The sequence below is a fragment of the Dipodomys merriami genome, unplaced genomic scaffold (assembly GCF_024711535.1).
Source record: "Dipodomys merriami isolate MVZ:Mamm:240054 unplaced genomic scaffold, mDipMer1.0.p SCAF_19, whole genome shotgun sequence".
In the NCBI taxonomy this organism is placed as follows: domain Eukaryota; kingdom Metazoa; phylum Chordata; class Mammalia; order Rodentia; family Heteromyidae; genus Dipodomys; species Dipodomys merriami.
Window position 1 is genome coordinate 12090986 of NW_027203270.1, and position 21795 is coordinate 12112780.

The 21795-nt window shown below is 50.3% G+C and overlaps 1 protein-coding gene across 1 annotated transcript in view; it reads left to right on the forward strand.

Moving 5' to 3' along the window:
• Positions 1–21795, forward strand: part of Ksr1 (kinase suppressor of ras 1) — a 155990-nt gene that overhangs the window by 120851 nt on the left and 13344 nt on the right. Inside the window, exons 4-16 of the mRNA XM_070026890.1 lie at positions 925–1384; positions 4153–4512; positions 5875–5923; positions 6049–6179; positions 7533–7616; positions 8916–8977; positions 9067–9173; positions 10712–10880; positions 13488–13529; positions 15543–15597; positions 17243–17291; positions 17966–18345; positions 20242–20338. Coding sequence (XP_069882991.1) covers positions 925–1384; positions 4153–4512; positions 5875–5923; positions 6049–6179; positions 7533–7616; positions 8916–8977; positions 9067–9173; positions 10712–10880; positions 13488–13529; positions 15543–15597; positions 17243–17291; positions 17966–18345; positions 20242–20338 — 2045 coding nt within the window. The remainder of the gene's footprint in view (positions 1–924; positions 1385–4152; positions 4513–5874; positions 5924–6048; positions 6180–7532; positions 7617–8915; positions 8978–9066; positions 9174–10711; positions 10881–13487; positions 13530–15542; positions 15598–17242; positions 17292–17965; positions 18346–20241; positions 20339–21795) is intronic.

Sequence of the window (21795 nt, forward strand, 5' to 3'; positions counted from 1 at the left end):
AAGGTGCCAGCCCTCTTTGGCTGGTAGTGGCTCCACCTCCCCTGCAGAGTCCCCATGCCCCTTTCTGTCCAAGCTCACAGCAGGCCATGTTTTGTGTCCATCACTCTACTGGACTCTAGAAGCATGGGGCCTGTGTCTCCTACCTTTAAACCCTGCAGAAACTTCAACACGTGGACCAGCTAGGCCTTGGATTCAAACCTCTTAAAGCCTTGAAGTCTCAGCAGCCTGGGACAAAGGGTCATGCTGAGGTCAGATGAAGGTCACCCCTTCAGAAGGGAGTAGCTGTGGACCCTGTTGTTTGCTGCTATTTGTTCGTTTGTGTGTCAGTACTTGGGCTTGAACCCAGAGGCTAGCTGCTGCCCCTCTTTTTTCACTCAGGGCTGTTGCTGTATTGCTTAAGCTATAGTTCCCTCCACTTATTTTTGTTTTTTTTAAAACAGGGTCTCACTCTGTAGTTCATGCAGGCTGCCCTTGAACTGATGGCCCTCCTTCCTCACCTTCCTCCCTTCCTCCCTATCCCCTCTCTACTGCTGGGATTATAGGCATGAACCACCATGCCTGGCTATTTGAATTTTCTTAAAAGTGGAGTCTTTACTTGCTTGTCATACTCTAGTTTCCCTTTCCTAACCTAAGATCAGTTACCACACCACTTCTTTTTCTGGGGTAGTCTACTTTGGGGCCTCTCTGGGCCTCCTTTTGCCCTCCACAGTGGAGGTGGTCGTTGTGCTGAATGGCCTTATGTCACCTGGGTGCCATGGATGGTGCTGGGGGGAAGGGGATGAAAGACCTGGACAGGCCAGGTAGAACCAGGAGGTAAAGCCACACTGTGAGAAACGTGGTCACCACAGACAGTACTGACTGCTCTGGACAGTTGGGGCCCCTGAGAGTCCCAATCCCAGCCCTGTGTCACCCCTTGGCCCACAGGAGGAGAGCACAAGGAGGACGCAGGCTGGAGCTGCGTGGATGCTCGGCGTGGAAGTGGCTCGGGGCCTTCTGTGGACACCCTGTCCCCTGCCAGCCTGCCCTGGCCCCCAGGGAATGCCCAGCTGGGCAGAGTGGGCAACAGTGCCCAGGGCCCCCGCTCCGTCTCTGTCTCTGCTCTGCCCGCCTCCGACTCCCCAGCCCCGGGCCTTAGTGAGGGCTTCTCAGATACCTGTATCCCCCTGCACGCCAGCGGTCGGCTGACGCCCCGGGCCCTGCACAGCTTCATCACACCCCCCACCACGCCCCAGCTGCGACGGCACGCCAAGCTGAAGCCACCTAGGACGCCCCCGCCACCCAGCCGAAAGGTCTTCCAGCTGCTGCCCGGCTTCCCCACACTCACCCGCAGCAAGTCCCATGAGTCCCAGCTGGGGAACCGCATCGACGAGGTCTCCCCAATGAGGTGAGTTTGCACTGCAACTTTCTGCTCATTAAGGAACAGAAAAGAAAAAAAAAGGAGGAGCTGGGAAGGTGGCTCAGTGGTAGAGCACTTGCCTTGCATGCATGAGGCCCTGGGTTCGATTCCTCAGCACCACATAAAAAGAAAAAAGCCGGAAGTGGCGCTGTGGCTCAAGTGGTAGAGCGCTAGCCTTTAGCTGCAGAGCTGAGGGACAGCGCCCAGGCCCAGAGTTCAGGCCCCACGACCAGACTCCCCCCACAAAAAAAAGAAAAAAAAAAGGAGCTGGGTGCCAGTTGCTCACACCTATAATCCTAGCTACTCAGGAGGCTGAAATCTGAGGACCAAGGTTCAAAGCCAGCCCAGGCTGGAAAGGCCGAGAGACTTATCTCTAATGAACCACTCAGAAAACCGGAAGTGGTGCTGTAGCTCAAGTGGTAGAGAGCTGGTCTTGAGCTGAAGAGCTGAGGGACAGTGCCCAGGCCCAGAGTTCAAGCCCCACAAGCAACCAAAAACAAAAAAGGAAAGAAACGCAGGGCTGGGAATTTAGCTCAGTGGAAAAGTACTTACTTAGCAAGTACAAGGCTCTGAGTTCGATCCTCAGCTCTGCAAAATAAAAAGGAAAAAGAAAGAAAATCAACCCATATAGGAGTAATGAAAAGCAAAAGGTGCCTCCACCTCTCAGTCTAGGCAGCACACAAACAAGCATTTCAGTCTGAATCCCTCTAAGTGCTTTTTGGTACATGTGAAACAAGGCAGGGTAGGCTGGGTTAGGCTTGCAATGATAAACAGCTCCCAGGGCTGGGAAAGTGGCTCAGTGGTAGAGTGCTTGCCTTGCATGCATGAGGCCCTGGGTTCGATTCCTCAGCACCACATAAACAGAAAAAGCCAGAAGTGCTGCTGTGGCTCAAGCGGTAGAGCACTTGCCTTGAGCTGAAGAGTTGAGGGGCAGCGCCTAGGCCCAGAGTTCAGGTCCACGACCGGCAAAAACAAAAAACAAACAAAAAAAAAATAGCTCCCCAAATCCCTGGCTTAAAACAACAAAGGTTTGTTTCTCACAGGCTGGTAGAGCAACTACCACCCGGAACTCAATCCCAATCTCAGCCTTCTGACTTCTAGGATTACAGGTGTGAACTGCCATGCCAGTCTCCTTTCCTTATTTCCACACTGGGAATAATCTGGAAAAGGAAAAGTTACCTTTTTTTTTTTTTTTTTTTGGCTGATACACAGTATATAATTAAGCCTACATTGATCCATTGGGGAGAAACCATAAATGCTCAGGATACAGTTCAAACACAACTGAAGGTAACAGTAACTGCAGGGCAGACTGAGTTCTTTATCAACACATAGGAACTTTTTGTAAACTATGCTTGATTAGAACTATATGTAACAAATCCAGAAATAAGGCAGGTGTGCCATATATTGGTACTGAACATGTTCAGACTTTTTCCCTTTGCCTTCCTTCCTCCCTCCTCTCTTCTTCCTTCCTTCCTTCCTTCCTTCCTTCCTTCCTTCCTTCCTTCCTTCCTTCCTTCCTTCCTTCCTTCCTTTCTTCCTTTCTCTCTCTCTCTCTCTCTGTCTCTCTCTCTCTCTCTCTCTCTCACTCTCTCTCTCTTTCTTCTTTGTAGCCCAGATTGGCCTTGAACTCAAAATTCTACTGTCTCAGCCATCTAGGATTATAGGCGTGTACCACCATGCCAGTCTCTTGTCCTTATGTCTTAAACAGTACAGTTTAACAACTACTTACATAGCATTTTTATTGAGTAAATGACGGTCACATGGTCCAAAATCCTAGTGTTGTGGCCCATGTCTCCTGTCTCTGTGGAGTTAGACAGGAAAAAGTAGACCTCCACCATTTTTTACTCAGTCACCTGGCTTCCTTTCAGGAGCCAAACAGCGTGTCATTTCTGTTTATATACTCCTGTAGCAATTCAAATACACTCACATAAACTTCTTTCGTATCATTTATTTACAGTTTATTTAACTTGTCTTCTACTGGACATTTAGGTCATTGTGGAGTTTTTGTTATTGTTGTTATTGTTGTTGATACAAAACTTGTCCCTGCAGAGGACCCATGTGGTCAGGACTGAAAGGAAACTGTTTTCTTTGTGTGCCTTTTTCCTTCTTGCACCCCTGAGGATTGGCACACCGGCTTCCCTCCTTGTCTAGAGGGTTCCTCAGGCCCTGGAGTCTTGTTTGCTGGACTCACTTGCTCCCACGCAAGATCCTGGGATTCTGAATCCACCCCTACTCCATTCTTCCCTCCTCCCCCCAACCAGAACCAGCCCTGACATAGGTGACCCTTAGCTCCTTCATTCCTGGAGACAACGGCAGCCTCAGAGGAGGTGTTCTTACTTGGTCCATCTTGGGGTTCACCTTTGAGTTCTGCACAGCTATTCTCCTTTCCCTCTTGGCCCAGCCATAACCTCTCCAGGATATCCTGCCTAGACCCTAGGCAGGACTCCCCCACCTATGGGTCACATGACCTAGGAAGACTCTACGAATCTCTATTTTCTCAGCTGAGAAATGAGGTGAATTCTGTCATGCTGGCTAGGTTTAAGTAAGCTCTTCTGTTAGAGTCACATCACAAGTTCTTATTTAGCTGTCTCCACAGGCATTGCTGGCATTCCCCTAGTCACTCAGCCTGTCCCAAATTAGGCCTCTGTCCCTTGTCCCAGCTCCTGGCCTTCTCCCTCCCCAGGGTAATAACGGTCTAGGAACAGGATGAGCCAGCATGGTGACATAATCCCTCTCTCTCCTTTTGTCTCCTCCAGGTTGGGTAAGAGTGATTCGTTTTCGTCCCCTCTGCTACCAGAAGTCACATTTGTGTTGCTGTCCCCGTCGGGGGTGGATTTCTCTGACCCTCTCTTAGCTCACTTGGCCTTTCTGAAGTCCAGAAGCAGAGGGCTAGTAACCACTGCAGAAAATAGCTCTGACACCGGTGGCTTTAAAGGGACAGGTGACCTCAGCCCAGCACATGGCTCCTTTCTGAGAAATAAAGACCAGATGGGCCCTGTCTCCACCTTGCCATCTGGAATGCCCTGCATGGCGGATGCTTGCCCTCAGGGCTCCCCTGATACAACAGTGCTCCCAGAAGGAGGCGCCGCTGCCTGCTTGGGGCTCTCAGAGCCCTGGTAAAGGTCCCCAGACCCCTGTCTCCTCATGGTAACACAGTCCTGATGACAGCTCTGAATCACAGGGTGCATATCCCCCTGGATGGGGAAGAGGTAGCCCCTTTTCCACCCTGAATCTCAGGGCTGGAATGAGTGTCTCGTACTGCTCTGTGGAGCTTCTCATGACTAAAAGCAGTGGAGACTGCTGGCACTGGCATCTGAGCGGAAGCCAGAGATGCCTCAGTTTCTTAAGTTTCACTGCTTAGCAGAGTGAAGGGGCTATGGGTAAGCTATTGGGAGGAGGAAGGGTTTGTAGCAGTAGTTCTGGAGGGAGCTGCTGCAGGTACCCAGGGAAGGTTGGGGTGCAAAACAGGGCGGGGCGGGCCTTGAGCTAGGATCTGATGGCTCATACCTGTAATCCTAGCTACTCAGAGGCTGAGATCTGAGGATTGCAATTCAAAGCCAGCTGGAGCAGGAAAGTCTGTGACTCAACCACCAGAGAACCGGAAGTGGCACTGTGGCTCAAGTGGTAGAGCATTACAGGGACAGCGCCCATGCTCAGAGTTCAAGGCCCATGGCGGACCAAAAAAAAAAAAAAAAAGAGGGGAGGGGTCGTTGACAGCTCTTCCATAGGACAGTCCTGACCCTGTTATTCTACAGTTATCGACCCAACAGTGAGACTATTGGGCTTTCAGGATCTGTGCTCCATCTACACCAAAGAGTGGGGTGCTCTTTGGTAATTATCCAGTCCCTATACCTGAGGCTGATGTTCCAATCAGAGGGTGTGCTCTGAGCTAAATGGCTGACCTTTCATCTTCCTGTTGTCTGTGTCTCTTTAGCTGGTGGCTCACACCACTAACAATATGTTTTAGTTGCCTTTGCTTCTGACTAGAGTGGTCCAGGAGGAAGTTGGGGGGTGTCTACCCTGTCACAAATGTGCCAGAGAACTGCAGGCGATGAATGACTCTGCTTTAGGTGGACTGTGTCCAGCTGTTCATTCCTGCACAGCCTGCCCAAGTCTGTTCTTAAGGAAGTCCCTAGGAAACACTCCAAGGAGGCAAAGGCCCTTCTCAGCAAAGCAAGGAGGTGCTGGAGACATCTCCAAAGGCTGGGCCTACTGTGTGGCAGGTTGGGCTAGCCCTGTGGAGTTTTACACAGTCCTTGCCTTCCTTCAAGACTAGCAAGGGTGGCTCGTAGAGAAATGTCCTCAGTGTCTGCTGGCCAGAAGAGCACAAGTTGAGGTGTGTGGATCGCCCTGAGCCCTTCACCGCCATCAAGCTTCTACCTACATAAGGTGTAAACAGAATTAAGGCCCAGAAGCAGGATGTTCATGAGTAAGGCAGTGCAAAATTTCTCTTGCCTTTGCATTTTCTGCCTCCCAAGCCTGCTGTCCACTGAAGCAGAACTCTGCATGAAGGTGGTACAGGCCACTGTGAGATGGTGGCCTGCTCCAATCCCCTGGCTGGCCCACCCCTGTTTCATACACATTGGTTTGTTTGTCTTTGTACCATGAGATGTACCACCCCATTCCATTAGAGCCTATGATCCCTGAACTAGAAGGTCACAGGCACACACCATCAGAGGCAGAGCTTCCTCAGTTTACCCAACCTGGCCTCTGCCCCTGCAGATCTCCAACATGGATCCCCACAGATGGTACGAAGGGACATCGGACTCTCGGTGACACACAGGTAGGTCCAGGTGGGGAGGGGCTACAGAGCTGGCCTGAGTTCCACAGGGTGCCAGGATTCCCTGTTGAGTTGTGCTATCTGCTCTAGCTGGTTGAGGCACATGTTGAGGTCATATTGCCAGTGAGATAGAGCTTGAGCCCAGGGGCTTTCCAGGGACTTCTGCCTGGAGCCTTGGCAGATCTGAGATCTGGTACCCAAGATCTACTGTACACCCATGCAGAGAGAGGAGGGCTAGACTAGGCCCTCTCCTATGTTCTCTGAGCCAACTGCCCAAAATCCTAGACCTGCCTAATTCCTGGGGGAGGATCTTAATGACAAGTGAGCTAAGTTTGTGGACACATTAAAATTGTTCCACCAGTGTGATACATAGTCATTATGTTAATCCTGTGATACTATGCTTTTTTAAAAAAATGAACAAAGCAAAATAGTATTCCCCCCACTCTTAGTTCTTCCTGCCCTGAGGACTGGCCTGAGGCTTTATTTTTCTGGAGGATGCTACCTGCTTAAACCCATCCTTGTTTCTAGGTCCCATCTATTTTTTCCTCCATTTTTTTTAAAAAATAGATTTTAGACTGAAAATACATTCAATAGTCAGGAGGTTTGAAGGGGTGGAGAGAAAGGCTCCCCATTCCTGTTCCTTGGCCCCCACTTGTGCTGTCAACAAATCTCAAGAGTTTCCTAGGTATCCTTCAAGAGATACTTTAGACAAGCAGATCTGACCCGTACACTGTATATGCTATTCGCTGGTTTATACTTTGCTTTGAAATTGCATGATCTGTATAGGACAAAATACACACTGGGATTTATATATGTATGTCTATGTGTCTATATATCCAGATGAAACTACAAAGATATTGCAGCACCCAGGAAGTTCGTTGTCTGGCTCTGTCACTGCTCTGCAGTTCAGATTCAAGTCTGTCAGCATAGATTATTTCTTCCTGTGCCTGATCATATCCTAGCTCACTTTGGTCACTTGGCATGTGATTTGTAGGTCATTAATATGCACATGGAAGGAATTTCTTTATTTTATTCTCCAAGCCTTTGTAGGGGAAAACTGTACTCCAGTGGGTTACCTGCTGATGGATATATATGGTCATTCTGCCATACGCATGCTACACGGGCACCTTTGCCTGTTAGGCACCCAGGAAATATGGGGAAGGGAAGTAAATTCTAAGGACTGGCCTTGCCAGTGATGCTCACTGGTGATTAGTTCAATCGTAGCTGGAAATCTGAATCCTCAGGGGAACGAGGAGCAAGGGCTCCTGGGGCTCAGCTCTTGGGACTGGGGGTTGGAACCAAATAGTTCCTTCAGTAGCCAGGCTCTGATCTCCATGGGTATGTCCAACCCTGCAGGTTCTCCACCAAGTCCTGGCTGTCGCAGGTCTGCCACGTGTGCCAGAAGAGCATGATGTTTGGAGTGAAGTGCAAGCATTGCAGGTGACAGGCGTGTATGGGAGGGATCCATAGCCCTGGTACTTTATTCTTGGACTTAGGTCATGTCAGAGCTCAGGAAAGTTCTCTTAAGCCTGTGGTTCACAATCCCATCCAGCACAAGAGTGATGGGCCCTCTCTAGAGGAGATGTAAGTGAGGCACTCTGGGAAGAAGGGAACTGTTAGGTGGGCTTTGGAGGATGACAAGTTTACTAAGTAGACCAAGAGAGAAAGAGAATTCAAAGGCAGGGTGGGAAGTGGGGGCTGGCCTGGGAGCCATAAGGCATTCTAAAGTTTCGCTTTACATTTTAGCGCGCGCGCGCACACACACACACACACACACGATGTGGGAAGTGGACAGGTGATGGATGATGGTTGAAATGGGGAGAGTGAGGAGGGAATGTAGATTCCATCCACACCCTGCTTTACTGTGGTTTCTAGTGAGCAAGGACAGGACAGGGAACAGTGTGAGGTGGGCAGTCTGTCTCTGCTTTCTGGTGGGTCTCCCCTTACGATCGGTGGCCCAGAGTCTCACTTTGCAGCTCACCTAGCCCCACCTTGCTGTGAGACTTGAGGCAAGATGCTTGACCTTTCTGGACTTCATCTGTGTCATTTATACATCGGGGAAGATGAATCCATCAGGACTGCTCTATACATCCATGCTAGTGGATGTGGCAGCTCTTTTGTATGTGTGTGTGCTGGTACTGGGGTTTGAACTTGGAACCTTGTACTCTTTTCCATTCAAGGCTGACCACTAAGCTACAGTTCCATTTCAGGTTTTTTTGTTTGCCTAGGTTGGCTTTGAACTAGGATCTTCAGATCTCAGCCTCCTAAGTAGCTAGAATTACAAGTGTGAGCCACCTATATTTGGCTGCAGAGCCCCGCTCTTTCATGAATGCAAAAGCTCCTCAGGGTCCCCAGGATCCTTTGATGTTGCAGACATTGTCCTTCTAATTACTTTATAAGTTCACATTTGTTTCTGAGTGCAACAGGTCCCCCAGCCTTAGAAAGTAGGCGGGGAGTGAGGGGGTGGGGAAGTGGATGAGTGTGGAGCAATGAGTGATCCCAGGTCCAGTGCAGCCTTCTGTACCAGGAGGACTTGGTGGACTTCAGCAGAACTAGGCAAGCTGATTGGACAACAGCAACTGCTATGAAGGTGGACTGTTGGGCACTTCAGAGTTAATGTTGGTTGAGATGTTGGTAGAAACTGAGGCAGTCACAGACAAACACAATACAGAGCTGGGAGGTACTGGTGGGGCCCTCCAATCCCTGATTTTGTCTTTTTTTTTTTTTTTTTTCTACCAGATTGAAATGTCACAACAAGTGTACAAAGGAAGCACCGGCCTGTAGAATATCCTTTCTTCCCCGTGAGTGCTGCCTTCCTGTCCTCCACCTCCCGGGATCTGGGCCCGTTTCACGTAGTTCTTGCTAACGCCCCCTCCCACTTCTAAAACAGTAGCAAGGCTCCGGAGGACAGAATCTGTCCCCTCAGATATCAACAATCCAGTGGATAGAGCGGCTGAACCCCACTTTGGAACCCTCCCCAAGGCACTGACAAAGAAGGTAAGCCAGTAGTACCCCCTGGTCTGTGCTTCTGTCCAGAACAGCCACCCATATTTCCCGGGGATCTCTTCCTGCTGAACCTTCTCCTGGGGTCCGGCGGGGATGCAGGACTGGTGTGGCATGCTCACACCGTGACCCTGTGGCCTCGGGACCCTGCCTGAGCCCCGTTGTAGGCATCCTGTTTCTCCCAGACTGTATGTAGGCAACTATGGTTCTCTGAGCCAACATTGCTTGGGTGCTTGTGATGTGCTAGAATCTTCCATCAGTGTTTTCATTGAACCTGCACATAATGTTAGTTACCCCACCCCCCCTTGTACCCACAGGGAGACGGAGGCTGGGTCCCGGCTCCTACTTGCTATACCCCCATGTGATGGGACAGGCCTACAAGCTCCCTTGGCCTCCTTTACAGAGGTGCTCAGACCATTCCTGAGGCCCCATCCACAAGACCCAAGCACCTCCTCAAAGTCCCCTTCTTAATGCCAGCCAAGGAGGGTCAGAATTTCAAATGCACATTTTAGGGGAACATAAGCATTCAGATTCTAGCAGATCCTCAGCCCTGGGCAAATTGTGAACTATCCCCTTTGCCGCCTCTGTGTCCTCAAGTGAGCTGCTTGACCTCTCTGTGCCTCAGCCTCCTCTTGTGTGAGGTGGAGGTAACAGTTCTAAGGCAATGAGTTTACTCATTACCCTTCCATCACCATCACCTCTTCCATCACCATCACCTCTTCAGCCTGTTACAGACAGGTGAAATTCCTCAGGAATGCCAACACCTCCCAGGCCCAGCACCTTCGTTACCAGTCTTTGCTCCTGTCCAGTCACCCCTCGGTACCAACTGGTCCTCATGTGCTCACCCCACAGCCTGGCATGTTTGCTCCTCCTCTCTACCCACCTGGACCCACTGTTGAGCCGTTCTGTCCACATCTACTTGGCCCTTGGCCATCTCAGTTTGGAGATGCCAGGAGTCTCCTGGCACCCAGCATTATCATCCCAGTGTCGGTTTTGTGTTTTAACTGGGATCTGAGTCCTCAGTATTTTGGGGACTGGCCTATGAGGTCCCCATACATCTTCCTCCTCATGGTCTCCCTGTTCCTCGTACAGTGCCTGGTATATAGTAGATGCTGTGTAAACACTTGTGTGATGGTGAATCCATTAACTCATTGAATAAACCTTCCAGTGTCTAGCCCCAAAGCAAGCGGGTGTTGCATGGGAGAGCCAGTCCTCAGCAAACCACTCGAGTCTAGTCGACAGCTGTGGTCTGCGAAAGACCTGCTGGGAGCTGGGGAAGGATAGAGAGGAGGAGCATGGTCCCAGTAGGAGGATTCAGGAAGGGCTTTGCCCTGGGAGGAAAGTATGAACTGAAAAAAGGTGGACATATGTGCTGTAGGGGCCGGGCTTTAAGTCCCACCTCCCTCACACGTTAGGTCTGGAGGATTCAGAGCTGAGGGCAGAACCCTGAGGACCCCTAGGCTGACCTTATCCTTGTCTGAGGGCCTCGGAGGGTCCCAGCTGGTCCCACCTCGACTGCTCTGGTCCTACAGGAGCATCCTCCAGCCATGAATCACCTGGACTCCAGCAGCAACCCATCCTCCACCACGTCCTCCACACCTTCTTCGCCAGCGCCCTTCCCGACCTCGTCGAACCCGTCCAGTGCCACCACTCCCCCCAACCCCTCACCTGGCCAACGGGACAGCAGGTTCAACTTCCCAGGTACCCCACTTCCGGGCTTTTCTGATTCTCAGATCTCTAACTCCCAGCTGGCCTAGCAGATTCAGAGTGAGATGCCGCTGCTATACTGAGCGCTGAGGTGTATGAAGCACAGTAGGAGGTTGCTGCTGTTGTACACATTTTGTAGATGGGTACACTGAGGTTCAGCGTGAGGAAGTAACTTGCCATGAGTTGTTCAGCTTGTAGCACACAGAGCCAGGACTGAACCCAAGTCCATCTGACCCAGAGCCCGGGTTTTTGGCATGATCCTCATGCTGCTCTCCTGTGGCTTCTTCTGAGGGCAGTCACTCAGAGCTGGATTCCGATTAGGGAGAGGACATGCAGGTTCTGCCACCTCCCCACTCTGATTGGGCCAGCTACTCAAAGGAAACTTCTCATAGCTGTGTGTTAAACAAGGAAACTATATGAGGCTGGGATGAGATGTGCCCACTGTACAATTGAGGGCAGTGCTGGCAGAGCATGCCTGATCCAGAGCAACCTACAACACCAAGAACAGGCTGCCCTGGGGTCTGCAGGCCAAGGCCAAGATCTTGGCCTCTTCTGTCCTCAGCTTCCGTCTGGCTCAGCCTCTCCAGGTAATGGAGGCAAGCTCACAAGCTTAGGCAGGACTAAGCTGATGACCTGGCCTCCTGGCAGCTCCTTGCTGTCCATCTCAGCCTTGCTTTACTTATGTTTACAAACAGTCCTGGATGGGGAGGGAAGGGATGGTTATGACACCCATTTGCTATAGGCTTAGCCACAGGCCCTCTGCCCTCTGCTACCTGTGGGCTCCAGGTTGGTACCCATCACTGGCTCTGAGCCAGAGAGGACAGAGGGAAGGCTGTCCCTGTGCTGTGGACATGCAGCCACCGGCAGGCTAGGCAGCCTCGGGGCCCATCTCTCCCAGGTCCCAGGGGACTTGTTTTAGGGTGGTGACAGCTTGGGGCTTTGTGGGACTGCTTGTCTTTTTTGCTTGCTCTTTGGTCTTGAGGTGCACGTGGTTGATCTCCTGACATGAACTAATGCCTTAAGCACACCCACGCTCCCCCTCCTCTTGAGTGATGGCCCATTTGATTAACCTCCTCCTATTCTATGCTGTCATTCTTCTGGGAAACTGGCCCTTTACTTACCATCTAGTCTGGGCCTTTTAAAAGGAAAGCTTGTTTGAAAAACAAGTTAGAGAAAAAGTCCTTTTTACTGATGTCCCAAGAGAGAACTTGGCCCTCATTGACCCCGCTACCTAGGCCTCTCTCTCCACAGTCTCAGGGAGCCATCATGCAAGCCCCTCTGGGGCATTAGACATGATCTTCAAGACTAAACTAGGAGAGCAGTTATGCTCCCCCATTTTCAGTGAGGCACCTGGAGAGGTTAACCATCTTGCCAAGAGCCTAGAGCCTTGCCAGTGGTGGAATTGAAGTTAGAACGTTCAGGGTCAGGTGGGCATGGTGGTGAGCGCCTGAAGTCTCAGCTACTCAAGAGGATGAGTTAGGAGTTGCTTGTGCCCATGCATTTGAGACCAGCCTAGGCAACATAGAGAAGGCTCTTCTCAAAACCACTCTGTCACACAATAGACAGGATGGTTTTGTGTGTGCAGGAAATGGGTAGATGAGATGGAGGTACTCTGGGGCTCAGGTGGACTAAAGGGGAGGAGGCTGTTATATACACACTGTTAAGCCTTTTTAAAAAAAAATTATTTAAGTAATTGTACAAAGGGGTTTCAATTCAGTAAATCAGTTTATAAGTACAGTGCAGGGTCTGGGAAGGTGGCTCAGTGGTAGAGCGCTTGCCTTGCATGCCTGAGGCCCTGGGTTTGATTCCTCAGCACCACATAAGCAAAAAGAAAAAAAAGCCGGAAGTGGCGCTGTGGCTCAAGTGGTAGAGCGCTAGCCTTGAGCTGAAGAGCTGAGGGACAGCGCCCAGGCCCAGAGTTCAGGCCCCATGACTGGACCCAAAAAAAAAAAAAAAAGTACAGTGCAACCTTTTGTGGTGTGTACCAGTACTGGGGCTTTAACTCAGGACCTAGGTATTGTCCCTAAGCTTTTTTGCTCAAGACTGGCAGTCTGCCCCTTGAGCCACAGCTCCACTTCTGACTTTTTTTTCCCGCTTATTGGAGATAAGATTCTCAGACTTTTTGGCCCAAGCTGGCTTCAAACCATGATCCTCAGATCTCAGCCTCTTGAGTAGTTAGGATTATAGGTATGAGTCACTAGGACCCTTCTTTAGATACAATGCGTCATGATAAACTTTTTCAGAACCAATTTTTCTCACTCATTGTATCTTGCTCCCCTGGCTCATGTACATTTCTCAAAGTAGAAGTGGCTAGAGCTTTCTCAGAGCCATGCACTGCCCAGGGCTCTACAGCCAGGGGGCTGCTGAGATGGGCCTAGAACGCCCCTTTTCTCAGCTGCCCTTTCGCTCCTGGGCTTCCTGCCAGCACCCATTTTCCACAGCTCACTTCCTCCTTTTTGCATAGCTCTGTCCTTTCCACACCCACCTGGGGTGGGTCAGGTGGAGCAGGTCCCCTGCCCAGTAACCAAGCCCACCATCCTCCCTCCTCCCTGGCTGCATTCGCATTCTGTGTGTGTGACTCACCTCCTCTTCTGTTTAAAGCTGCCTACTTCATTCATCATAGACAGCAGTTTATATTTCCAGGTGAGTCCTCTGCATGATTCCACTAACTGCCACCTGGGTGCTTGAGTCCACCATGGCTGGGCAAGGGAGCAGGGCAGGGGCCTGCCTGGAGGTGGGCCCCCAGGTGGGTAGTGTCTTGCTGGGAGGGGACCATGGAAAACTGTCTAGCCTTTTGCATAGAGACTAGGTCACACTGCCAGGAGATGGCAGAAACAGGACTAGAGCCTGCTTTGCAGAATGAGGGGAGAGGACTCTATGCTGACACATGAGCATCTGTCACAGTGTCCTCTCTACATAAGGACAACTGGAAAAGTCTGACAGGCTGCATCTGTCAGCAGGCTTTGCCTTTATGAGCCTTCCTGCACGGTACCACCTGCTGGCCATCACTGGCACTGTCTCCTTATTGCAGAAAGTTTTATAAACTTTCAATAGACAACTTCAAATTTCCTTCCCACAAAAATCTTTTTTCCCCGCCTTTGTATTTGGTCAACATTTGTGTCAACTTTTGATTCTGACTATATTCTTTCCCCCCAAGGAGTTTATAAGATCAGTGCTTTTTTCCTCTGGCAGGAAGTAACAAGCATGACTGGTCTATGTGTTTTAGACAGATCATAGCTATTGTCCAGCCCCTCCCTCTCCCTCCCTCCCCCTGCTCTGGTTTGTACTGTCTTGAAGTCACAGTGTTTGGTTATTCCTGGCTTTTCTGTTTCCCAATTCTGGAATTGACTCCTTAAGGAAATTAAGAGAGCTTTTATAGATGTGTGCAGGTCTGCAGTGGCCAGGTACCTGGGATTTGGCCCACATAACTCTGGAAACAACTGAGATGCCTCTGTGGTTCCTATCTGCTTTGCTGTGACTCCCAAGAGCCTACTGGGTACTCTCTCTAGTACTTGTACAGGGGAGTGTCTCCCCCTGCTCCAATTGGGAAAACATGGCTCTTTCTGAAGATACAGTGAAGAAAGGGGTTCTTTCTTAAATAAACATGAACACTATTGGGAGAAGAATGCAGAATATGTTCTGACCATCTAAGGGGTTCCAAGACGTTTTATCCTCCTTCCCTCCTCCTGGATGCCATGTCTTACTGACTCCCACTCCTGTATGCCTTCTATGGAAATGGAAGTGGGTGGAAATGCCAGTCCACCCTGCAGTCAGTGGAGACAACATGATGGTGACTAAGGAGGCCTTAGTTGAGGATCCTAAGGCCTGGGGTCCCCTGAAACCACACAGGATGTCAGGCGTATGTGTGCCTTGCTCTGATAAGTCCCACAGCTTGTATCAGATTCCCCACAGATCTCTGCCAGGACCCAGAGATGTGTGTTAACTTCTCATCTCATTGACCATCAGACAGAGCCAAGTGGAGGGGGATCTGTTGGCAAAATGGGATAGGGAGACAGAAGAAGGGCTGCTGATAGCCTGAGCTGCTGCTGCTTCCAGTCTCTCTCCTACTGAAGCAGAGAAGGGAGGAGCCTGGGACAGTCCTGGCCAGCCCTGAGCCACCAGTCTCCTAGTAGCACTTCAGCTTCTAACAGGGCCAATGGTTGACCATCTGTTTCTGTGACCCTGGGTCTTTGGCTTGGGACCTCCATGGCCACCTGTCCTGGGATCCTCTAATGTGTGGACTAGGAATTTTATCTTTTCCCCAGAGCTATACCACCAGGCCCCCCAAATCCCAGAAGCTGAGGGGGTGGGTCCTCTGCCTGGATATTCCCAGCAGCTGCACCAGGTGTCACTAGAGAGCATGGGAATTGTGTCTTCAGGGAAGGCCTGTCTGCAGAGGTGGCTGTGGCCCAGCTGGGTGGAAGCTCAGCCCTGCTTCAGGACATGTTTGGGTGCACCAGACTCAAGATTGAGGAGGCCAAATCATGACAGGCTGAGGGACAAGTACAAGCTGTTCCAGATGGCAGTGGCCAGTGAGCTGTGACAGCTACTGGGGGAGAGGAGACTTCCTTGGTGTGCTGGGCTCCAAGCTGGAATTTTTTTGGGGGGTGCAGAAAAGCAACCTTACACATTGTTTTTGTCATTTGTTTCCTCTAGACATTTCGGCCTTTCCACAATCAGCCCCACTCCCCAGCACAGCTGACACTACTCGGTATGTACCCCAGTGCTGAATTTGAATTCTCTTCTGTGTGGACCTAAATCTCTTCACACCTCCCAATCCTACCCCTAAATCTCTGGCCTTTGGGCTCTGAGTGTTACCCTGTACCTGGCATAGCTCTTGCCTTTAATCCTAGCTACTGACAAGGCCAGTCAGGTGTGTGTGTGTGTATGTGTGTGTGTGTGCTCATTAACTCATCCAGAGTATTTATTACCCTTATAACAGTGCAGTGAACATTTTGTGGAGAAAGCTTGTGATCCAGTAAGGTGGACACAGGCAGAATTTTTTAAAAATAAATCTGTGACTTTTTTGTTGTTGTTGTTGGTGGTGGTGGTGGTGGTTGTAGGGCTTTAACTCTGGGCCTGGGTGCTGTCCTGGAGCCCTTCAGCTCAAGGCGAGCACTCTACCACTTAAGCCACAGTGCCACCTCTGGTTTTCTGGTGGTTTATTTTTTATTTTATTTATTTATTTATTTTTTTTGGTCCGGTCGTGGGGCCTGAACTCTGGGCCTGGGCACTGTCCCTCAGCTCTTCAGCTCAAGGCTAGTGCTCTACCACTTGAGCCACATCACCACTTCCGGCTTTTTTTCTTTTTGCTTATGTGGTGCTGAGGAATCGAACCCAGGGCCTCAGGCATGCAAGGCAATCGCTCTACCACTGAGCCACCTTCCCAGCCCCTCTGGTGGTTTATTGGAGATAACAGTCTAATGGACTTTCCTTCCTGGGCTGGCTTTGAACCATGATCCTCAAATCTCAGCCTCCTGAGTAGCTAGGATTACAGGCATGAGCCACTGGTGCCTGGCTTGTAAGATTCTTATCTCCAGTTAACCAGCAAAAAGCCAAAAGTGGAGTTGTAACTCAAATGATAGAATGCTAGCTTTGAGCAAAAAAAGTTAAAGGCCCTGGGCTGAGAAGGGGGCTCAGTGGTAGAGTGCCTGCCTTGCATGCATGAGGCCCTGGGTTTGATTCCTCAACACCACATAAGCAGAAAAAGCCAGAAGTGGCAGTATGGCTCAAGTGGTAGAGCGCTAGCCTTGAGCTGACAGCACCCAAGCCCAGAGTTGAGGTCCCATAACTGACCAAAAAAAAAAAAGTTAAAGGTCCTGAGTTCAAGCAAGCCCCCGTACCAGCAAACAATAATAATAATAACAATAACAGTAAAAAGAGCCCTGTTTGGGGAGCCTGTTCTCCAAATCAGGCTGGGCTAAGCTTTCATGCTGCAGGTCTCACAGGACAACAGAAGGCATCATCCCTAGTGGGCTTTCTGGCTCAGTGAGGTTAAGTAACACAAGGTCACTCAGGGAAGAAGTGACGAAGCCAATCTCAAAGGCAAGGCTGTCTGATCCCAAGTCCCGTATGCTCCGAATCCCATAGTGAAGTGTCAGATTTGAAAGGGGCCCTGATAGTTACTGCCTTCCCTCACCACCCATTCTGTCTGTAGTCAGCCTGGAGGGACAGCCAAGGCAGGATGAAGGGGCAGGCCTGGTCTTCAGCCTCCTGCCGGTGACCACAATGTCCACACTGCCATGCCCTCAGCCAAGTGTGTCATGATAAAGATCTAGAAGTGGTCTTGAGTCTCAGACCTCACTGGGTGAGTCCCTTGCCCATGGTCCTCTTGACAAAGCCTGTTTTATTCCTAGGCTCGAGGAGCCACCCAAAGCAGATGTATCAGAGGTACATGAAGTGGAGGTGAGTGCAGGTGGCATGTCCATCCACGGGAAGCCTCCTCCCCCCTCAGGATGGGTCGGTGTGGGCAGTCAGCCTGAGTGTTCCTAGGTGCTTACTGCAGCAGAGGTTGGCAGATGGGGACAGCAGGGAGGAATGAAGACTAACTGAAGTAAGCACTTCTCTCTGCCTGGGGACCAGGGTCTTGGCCTGCGGACTGGTTCAGTCAGCCTCTGATGAAGTCAGACATCTCTGTATTGTCAGAGCTTGCCAGGTGATTCTAATTGGAACCGGGTTCCAAAACCACGTCTTGATCCTTGAACAAAGCTGAGAACTGAGTCTGGGTCCCTGCAGTGGAGCGGGAATTCGAGAACATGGCTCTTGCCAAGGGAAGAGGCAGAAACTGTGTTTAAATAGGAGAATACCACAGGGATGAATACAGTTCAGTTCTCCCACAACTAGGATGTTAGTGCTGTTTCCTAAGCAATTAACTATTGCTCTTCAGCCCATCTTAGATCTTGCAGTGTTAGCAAGATACAGGGCCTCAGTGTCCCACTTTTTATGAACACTTGAGGTCCAGGGATGCTGGGTGACCAGCCTGCTGTCCACAGAAAGCCAGTGTAGAGCTGCAGATAGCCCAGGGTCATATCCTCTCCTCCCTCACCTGGTGAGAGCCATCTGCCCCATTCTCCTTTCAGGCTGAGGAGCCAGAAGGTGGCAAGTCAGAGGCAGAAGATGATGAGGATGAATTAGATGACCTTCCCAGCTCCCGTCGACCCTGGCGGGGTCCCATCTCTCGCAAGGCCAGTCAGACCAGCGTGTACCTGCAGGAGTGGGACATCCCTTTTGAGCAGGTGGAGCTGGGCGAACCCATTGGGCAGGGCCGCTGGGGCCGAGTGCACCGGGGCCGATGGCACGGCGAGGTGGCCATCCGTCTCTTGGAGATGGATGGCCACAACCAGGATCACCTGAAGCTGTTCAAGAAGGAGGTGATGAACTACCGGCAGACACGGCATGAGAACGTGGTGCTCTTCATGGGTGCCTGCATGAACCCACCCCAACTGGCCATCATCACCAGGTAAGCTGCCCATCCCTGGCTGGCCATGGGTAGGGGGTGGGCAGCTAGCCTTCTCCTCCCTGAGAGCCCTGGAGCCACTCTGGAAGGAAGTAAAGGATTTTAGAGAGAGATACAAAGAAGAAAACAAAAAATGGAATATAGTTTCCCCCACTCACAACCTCACTGACATTGAAAAACAAATAAAGCCAGGGATAGGGGTTGCACATCTGTAATCCCAGCTTTTTAAAGGCTGAGGCAAGAGTCACAGCCAGTAGCTTTGCTTGCCTGGTTCTCATTCTCTGAGATTCCAAGACTCTAGAAACTTTTCCTAAAAAGTCCTCCTTCCTAGGTGACATTGTCCAAAAAAGAAATGCACTCCTTACCTGACTTATATAACTGTAACCCCTCTGTACATCACCTTTATGGTAACAATTTAAAAAAGGAAAAAGCTGGGCCCTTCTGGCTTACACCTGTAATCCTAGCCACTCAGGAGGCTGAGATCTGAGGATCGTGGTTCAAAGCCAGCCCAGGCAGAAAAGTCTGTGAGACTCATCTCCAACTAACCACCAGAAAATCAGAAGTGTGGCACTGTGGCTCAAAGTGGTAGAACACTAGCATTGAGCAAAAGAGCTTAGGGATAGCGCTCAAGGCCTTGAGTTCAAGCCCCAAGACCCAAATGTGTAAAAAGTTCTTCTTCCCTAGGTTACTGACAGCCTTTGGAAAAAAAGGTTCTTCTTCATCCTGGCTTTCAGATGTGGTGCTAGTGAACACCCCAGAGCATAAGCTCCTTTCTCATCATCACGCTTACACTCTTTTTTTTGGGGGGGGGGGTCAGGTCGTGGGACCTGAACTCTGGGCCTGGGCGCTGTCCCTCAGCTCTTCAACTCAAGGCCAGCGCTCTACCACTTGAGCCACAGCGCCACTTCCAGCTTTTTTCTTTTTGCTTATGTGGTGCTGAGGAATCGAACCCAGGGCCTCAGGCATGCAAGGCAAGCGTTCTACCACTGAGTCACCTTCCCAGCCCCCTACACTTACACTCTGACAGCCACCCTGTGGCCTTTTCCCTTCTTGATGGCAGGACAGGCCTGGAGAACAAGTGCGTGCGTGCATTCGTGCATGCGTGCATTCGTGCATGTGTGTGTGTGTGTGTGTGTGCGCGTGCGTGCGTGCGTGCATGTGTCTAATCATCGGGCCAAGTCCCAGCTAGAATCAGTATTGGGCTTGTTTAAAGAACACATATTCTAGTCAAGCTAGTGGTGCATGCCTATAATCTCAGCTACTTGGGATATGGAGATCAGAAGGATCTGGGTTGGAAGCTAGGCTAAGCAAAATTTAAGTGAGACCTCATCTGAGTCAAAAGCCAGGCATAGTTGTGTAGCTCCTAGCTATGGGGAAGTATAGATAGGCAGATTGTGGTCTAGGTAGCACTCCTCTCCCTCAGAAAAAAATCTTAAGACCTTATCTAAAAAAAAAAATAACTAAAGCAAGACCTGGAGGTGTAGCTCAAATAGTAGAGTGCTTGCCTGGCTTGTGCAAGGTCTTGGGTTCAAACCCCAGCCACCTACCCCCCTCCCCCAAATACACACATTCTTTGGCTCATGTAAAGGATAGAAAGTCCTCAAAAAGCAGCAAGCACAGCCAGCTACCAGTGGCTCATGCCTGTAATCCTAGCTACTCTGGAGGCTGAGATCTGAGGATCACAGTTCAAAGCCAACCCAGACAAGAAAGCCCATGAGACTCTTACCTCCAGTTAATCACCCCAAAAAACAAAAATGGAGCACACACACACACGCACGCACGCACGCACGCACGCACGCACGCACGCACGCACGCACAACTTCCTTATTGGCTCCACAGGAGTGAGGTCAGGTTGCACCTGCCCCAGACCTCTTGACTGTACCCCACCACTCTCTACAGCTTCTGCAAGGGGAGGACCTTACACTCCTTTGTAAGGGACCCCAAGACATCCCTGGACATAAACAAGACAAGGCAGATCGCTCAGGAGATCATTAAGGTAAGAGCACATCCAGCAGGAGGGTGGTTTCCTTCCTGCTCATCCCAGGGTCCTTGCCTCCTCCTCCTCCTGACACATCATTCCCTGTCATCTTGGCTTTGCACTGTTCTGTCTCTCCTAGCTGGGTTCCTCAGGGTGGGACCCTGTCTCCTCCCCTCTGAGTCTCTCCTGTCCACTGGGTCAGCATTAATAAAACAATTTGTTGAAGAAGAGCAGAGCAAGCTCTAAAGACAGTATGATGCCTGGTCACACAAGCTGTGAGACCTTGGACAGGTTGTTTTAGCCTCTCTGGGAAATGGAGATAGTGTTAGAACCTCCCTGACTGGATCAGTGCATAGACAAAATGCAGTTATCACCGGAGCATTTGGCACTGTCCTGTGAGGAATTGCTATAATCCATGGTGGGAAATGGGAAGCTGTTTACTTCTGGGGCACAGAAGACCCCACTTGCTACCTTCAAGTTTCCAAAGCCAAGTTACTTGAAGGCAAGTCCTTGGGTGCAGGAACTCAGGCAGCTTCTCTGTCATCCTTTTAAAAAGCAATTAAAAAAGAGTGAAATAAAAACTTATGTATTGCTTTAAAACAACAAACAGACCCAAGTAAAAACTAGGACCTGGGAAATGGTTCTGTGGCTCAAGTGGTAGAGCGTTAGCCTTAGCAAGAAAGTGCAAGGACCTAAAAGTCTTATTCCTGACTTAAACGGACACTCCACCAGGCCATATCTGCTGTATCCCACAGGATATGTGCTTTGGTATTCATTGAAGTAGAACATTCCAATTCTATCAACAACCAGTGGCAATGGCATCTTGATCCTAATTCGCTTCTTTTCTTGGGAATTTCTTTGTTCTCGTCCTTTTGCCCTTCTTTGAGAACTGCTCTATTTTTTTAGATATATGTTTTGTTTTGTTTTGTTTTGTTTTGTTTTGGGGGAGTAATAGGGGGAAGGTCGGTCCTGGGGCTTGAACTCCAGGCCTAGGCGATATCCCTCAGCTCTTCAGCTCTTGAGCCACAGCACCATGTCCAGTTTTCTGGTGGTTTATTGGAGATAATAGTCGCACAGAGGGCTGGAAAGGTGGCTCAGTGGTAGAGTGCTTGCCTTGTATTCATGAGGCCCTGGGTTCGATTCCTCAGTACCACATAAGCAGAAAAAGCCAGAAGTGGCACTGTGGCTCAAGTGATAGAACACTAGCCTTGAGCTGAAGAGCTGAGGGACAGCGCCCAGGCCCAGAGTTCAGGCCCCAGGACCAAGTTTAAAAAAAAAAAAAAAAGAGTCATGGACTTTCCCGACCAGGCTGGCTTTGAACCGTTATCCTCAAATCTCAGCCTCCTTAATAACTAGGATTACAGGCGTGAGCCACCAGCACCTGGCCTGGATATATTTAAGTTATCTAGCTCCTTTCTTTTTTTTTTTTTTTTTCTGTCAGTCGTGGGGCTTGACTCTGGGTCTGGGCACTGTCT